The sequence below is a fragment of the Penaeus vannamei genome, unplaced genomic scaffold (genome assembly GCF_042767895.1).
Source record: "Penaeus vannamei isolate JL-2024 unplaced genomic scaffold, ASM4276789v1 unanchor12, whole genome shotgun sequence".
In the NCBI taxonomy this organism is placed as follows: domain Eukaryota; kingdom Metazoa; phylum Arthropoda; class Malacostraca; order Decapoda; family Penaeidae; genus Penaeus; species Penaeus vannamei.
The window spans coordinates 12,501-17,500 of NW_027213016.1; the positions used below are offsets into that span (position 1 = coordinate 12,501).

General features: G+C 52.6%; 1 protein-coding gene across 1 annotated transcript in view; it reads left to right on the plus strand.

Annotated features, from left to right (window-relative positions):
- LOC138860857 (uncharacterized) overlaps positions 1–5,000 on the plus strand; it is a gene marked incomplete at its 5' end in the record, with an annotated part of 16,049 nt that overhangs the window by 9,560 nt on the left and 1,489 nt on the right. The window contains 5 exons of the mRNA XM_070119296.1: positions 86–1,621; positions 2,350–2,447; positions 2,667–2,837; positions 4,020–4,199; positions 4,814–5,000. The exon at positions 4,814–5,000 is cut by the window's right edge and continues 20 nt beyond it. Of these exons, the coding sequence (XP_069975397.1) occupies positions 86–1,621; positions 2,350–2,447; positions 2,667–2,837; positions 4,020–4,199; positions 4,814–5,000 (2,172 nt within the window). The remainder of the gene's footprint in view (positions 1–85; positions 1,622–2,349; positions 2,448–2,666; positions 2,838–4,019; positions 4,200–4,813) is intronic.

Sequence of the window (5,000 nt, forward strand, 5' to 3'; positions counted from 1 at the left end):
AGAAAATATACAGGCAATGAATATTCATATATTCACATGTGAGATTCTTTTTTCATTTTAAGTACATCGCCTTTTCTTCTCTCAGTACGTGAGGGAAATCTCGAGGTTCTGCGCCGAGGCTGTGTCTTCAGGGTGCTCGAGGCGCCGAAGGTCCAGGAATGGCACCATGTTTGCCTCGTTCTTTCTCCCGACTTTGGCTTCTACTTCGATGGCAAGATTGTGCGAGGAATTACCGAATGCAAGCTGGGTTCCGTAGGGCCTTTAGATGATGGTACTGATGGATATGATGATGATGATGCCATTTCTGATTTTGTTGATGACGGGGATGTAAGTGAAGTCTCAAACGGAGTCGAGGTCGTCCTCGGAGGATCGAATTGGAACGCGCTCCCTTTCTCCGGGTTTCTGGCCGACGTGAGAGTCTTCAGTCGCAATCTGTCTTCGGGCGAGGTGGCATCCGTCGCAGCTCTCGACGACGCCTCGCCGCCTTACTTCTCCGTGGGCGTGAACCTTCCCGGCTCGCGACTGGCGCTCTCCGGCGTCGAGGTCTCGGAAATAGAAGCCGAGAAATTGCTCAGAGCTCCGGAACCCAGGAAATATTTGTACTTCGCGGAGAAGACGACCTACGCGACGGCCAGCGATGCCTGTGCCAAACTCGGCGGGGAATTTCTGACTTACTCCAAGACGGGCAGAGAAGATCTTGCCAAAAACGTGAGCGACTATATGGACCAAGTGCCCGTGGACATTGGTTATTTCTGGGTCCAGGTTGCCGGTCGAACCACCAATGGCGACGCCTGTCCTTCCGCGAGGGTTGGCAAGGCGACCCAAACGCTGTCGCTCGATTACATTCCGTGCGGCGTGGCGGCGGCGGCCATTCTCTGCCAGGTGCCCGAGGACTTCCGGCTGAAGATCCTCGGTCTGGACGATGACAACGCTTTCTCGCCTTCGTACGACGCTCCGGGAATGTTCGCGAGCAGGACGAAGCACCTCCTGAGTTACACGAACGGCCAGCTCACCCTCCGGAACGTTCTGAGCGGCGAGGTCATTTACGAACGCCACTTAGGGAACATCGAGCACCTCCTCGGACGCCCCCTTCTGCAGGAGGACGAGGAAGTAGGCCCTGGTAGGACTCTGGTCGTCTCGTCCTGCCGGGAGGACCAGTTCACGTGTTCCTGCGGCTCTTGTGTCAGCCTCGACGACGCGTGCAACCTCAGCCTCGAGTGCCCGGATGGAAGCGACGAAATCTATTGCTCCCACAAGTGCGAGGTCCCATGGAACTACAAGAAGGAGTTCTCGCCCTCGATGGGCTCTGGACTTCGAACTGAAGTGGGACTCGAGGTGGTCCTCGAGAACGTGGAGCCCATGATCAACCAGAACCTCCTCCAGCTGACCCTCAACATCACCGCGGTCTGGAGGGATTCGAGGCTCAACTTCAGCTTCCTCGAGGTGGACCGTCCCGTGAGGCTGACCGAGGAGGTGTTCTCGGACCTCTGGCTGCCGAGGATCGCCCTGGACACGGCCGTCGAGGAGGACAAGGGCGTGTTCAACTTCCGAGATTCTCCGGGCGTGTTCAGCGCCACGGCTCAGGAGGCGGGCGTGGGCGCCGTGGTCGGAGATCATGAAGGTGAGGCACTTGGCGTTCGGTTCAGGGTTCGTGTGATGCCGTTCTCTGCAGATGCTTTTATTGGAATTTGATTCTAGACGAAAGTACATGTAGTAACGGCATGAGTGAGAATGAATATCTCCACAATACAAGAGATGTATTTGACCGGTTTCGAATATGTCCTCTTCAGAAATACGTAACGAAAGATAATAAGAATCTACGTTGGTTGTTAATGAGGAAAAAAAAGTAAAAACAAGAGGATTTTGTACTTGCTCTCTCTTTCAGTAATCCTATCTTGAGCATATTAATTTTCATTGTCATCCACACATTTAAGATCATACATATATCCATTTTTTTAATCCATATACAAACGAGACACATTCACACAAAAGTTATTTAAAAGCGCACATTCCAACGTACACTTGATGTCGATAAAAAAGAGAATATACAAATGTCTTTCTCGTCAAATCCCCTTTCTTTTTTCTTTTCTTTTCATCTTTTACTTTTATTTTTTGTCTTGAAATTTCTCTCTCCAAATCTGGTTCTTTTTCTTCTTATTATGATCATTGTTATTATTATTATTTTTACCATCATCGTTATAATTATTATCATTATTATTATAATTATTATTACTAATGCCATCATCATCATCATCCTTATTATCATTATTATTGTGATCATTATAATCATCATCATTCCTGACATTATCCTCATAATTCATTCCCCTTCTCCCCCCCCCCCCCCCTCAGCGCGAGTGTTCTCCCGGGCGGCCCTCAGCGCGAGGAGGGCGGCCTCCGTGTCCTTCAAGTGTGCCTCCGACCTCTTCCTCTTCCCGTTCGACACGCAGGTGAGGGAGTGAGGCGAAGGGGGGAGGGAAGAAGAGGTGGAGGAGATGGAGGAGATGTAGAATTGAGTGAAGGGGGAGGCTTTAGGAGGAGGAGGAGGAAGAGGAAATGTGGTTGGGATAAGTCAAGGGCCAACCTAACCTAACCTAACCTAACCTAACCTAACCTAGGCCGGTTCACCCTCCCAACATCCTTCCAACATCCTCCCAACATCCTTCCAGCGCTGCCGCATCCCGCTCCGCCTGGAAGGAGTCCTCATCCCCGACAGCCGCTGGGACGCCAAGGCCTCGCGCGTAGGACTCCTCCGAGGACTCACTGTGCCTCTGTTCCACCTGTCGGGCTTCAACCTCTCCTGCGACGGATCGGCTGAGGACGAGGACGGCGAGGACACGGTGAGGAGGGAGACGGAGGGAGGGAGAGAAGAGGTGAGAGAAAAAGGGAGGAGGAGAAGGGGAGAGAGAGAGAAAGGGAGGGAGAAAAAGAGAGAGAGAGACTACCTCAATCACAGTGAGATAAAATACGAGAAATAGAAAAAGAAAATAGACTGAATACAAAAACCTTACCAAATTTCTCCTTTCCCTTCTCCCTCCTCCCCTCCCCTCCCGTCTTCGCTCCCTTTCCTCCTCTCACCCCGTGCCTATCTTTTCTCTACTCACCCCTCTACTTTTCTATCCCCTTCCTCTCCAATTCCTCTTCATCTGTTTCGCCTTCCCCTTCCCCCCATTCTCTGTCCCCTATTTCCTCTTTCCCCTCACTCTTCTTCCTCTCTCCCCTTCCCCTTTATATGTCCCTTAACCCTTCTCCTTCTCCCGTCGCCTATCCCTCACCCCCCCCCCTTACGTTCCTCTCCCTATCATCTTTCTCCTTCACCCCTCCTCTACTCCATCCTCTCCCTCTTCCTTCCTCTCCCACAATCCCATCTCTTCCTTCTATCTACTCTACTCTCTCCTTCGTCCCATATTCTCTTCTCCCTCTCGTCACTTCCCTTTTTCCGCTTGTTCCCTATTTTCGTCACCCCCTTTTACCCCTCCTCTCTACCCTCAACATCCCCTCACTCTCAACCCTCTCTCGTCCCCCATTCACCCTCTAATGCCTCTCCCTTCCTTCTTCGCTCATTTTTCTCCCTCTCCTATTCCCCTCCCTCCCTCCCTCAAGTCCCATATCTCCTTTCCCTTCCTCACCTTCCCTCACGGGCCCCCTTTTCCCTTCCTCTCTAACCCTTCCCCCTTTTCCCCCACCCTCCCTTACCCCCCACCATCCACCTCCCTCGCACCCTCACTCTTCCTCCTTTCGCCCTCCCTCCCATCCCCTCTCACTATTCCTCCTCTCCCCCATCCTTCCCTCCCTCCCTCCCTTATCCTCCCTCACCCGTCCCCCTTTCCCCCTCCCTCCCTCACCCCCCTCCCACCACCCACCCCTTCTCTCCCTCCCTCACCCTTCCTCCTTTCCCCCTTTCCCTTCCTTCACCTCCACCCTCCATCCCTCACCCCTCTCCCACCCTCCCTCCCTTCCCTCCCTCCCTCCCTCCCCCTTCCTCCTCCCCCCTTCCCTCCCTCCCTTCTCCTCCCCCACAGATCTTCCTCGACCTGACCTTCGAGCGCAAATCCGGCGCCTACTTCCTCAACACGTTCCTGCCCTGCGTCATGTTGGCGTTCATCGGCCTCATAACTCACGCTTTCCCTCATGAGGACTTCAGCGACCGGGTGGCGACCACGCTCTCCTGCCTCATCGTCATGGCCGCTTTCTTCATCCAGGTGAGGGGGGAAGGGGGGGGTGGCGTGGTGGTGGTGTTGGTGGGGATGTGAGGCTAGCTGTGTTACGGTTTTTTTTTTATGAAATTTTGTCTTGATGTGATTGGTTTATGATTATCATCGTCCCCATCATTATCCTCATCGTCATCGTCATCATTATCAGCACCATCACCACCACACCCTCCATCATCACCATCACCACAATCCACCACCATTACACCATTACTACAACCCTCCCTCACCACCCTCTTCAACCCCCACCCCCACACACCGCCATCAAATATTCACAAAACCAATTAAAACACGAAAAAACACAAAATTTTCCGGTAATGGCTCGTTTCTTCATATCCCCCCCCCCCCGTGTCCTCTACGATTTTGGGGGACACGTGGGGATTTTTTTTTTTGGGGGGGGGAGGGGGGCACACACAGCCCCTCCACACACACACACAAGCTTTTATTTGACAACTGTAAAGAAAATACATTTATTCGTAAAGACGAACCAAAATTCCCTTAAAATGACCCCTTTAAGATTATTTGAAGGTAATTTAAAAAGTAAAAGAAAGTGCAAAAATGAAAAAAAAAAAAGATTCGCATTTCATATACCCCCCCCCCCCCAGGTGAGCACCGCCCTCCCGACCTCCGCCGAACCGAAGCTGATCGACGTGTGGATGCTCGGACACGTTCTGCTCATGTTAATGGTCTTCGTCACCCACGTGCTCGTCAAGTCCTTCCTGGCGGAGCGGGAGGCGGAGGGGGCGTCGAAGGAGGGGGCGGCGGACCCCTACATACCCACGATGGTCCGGG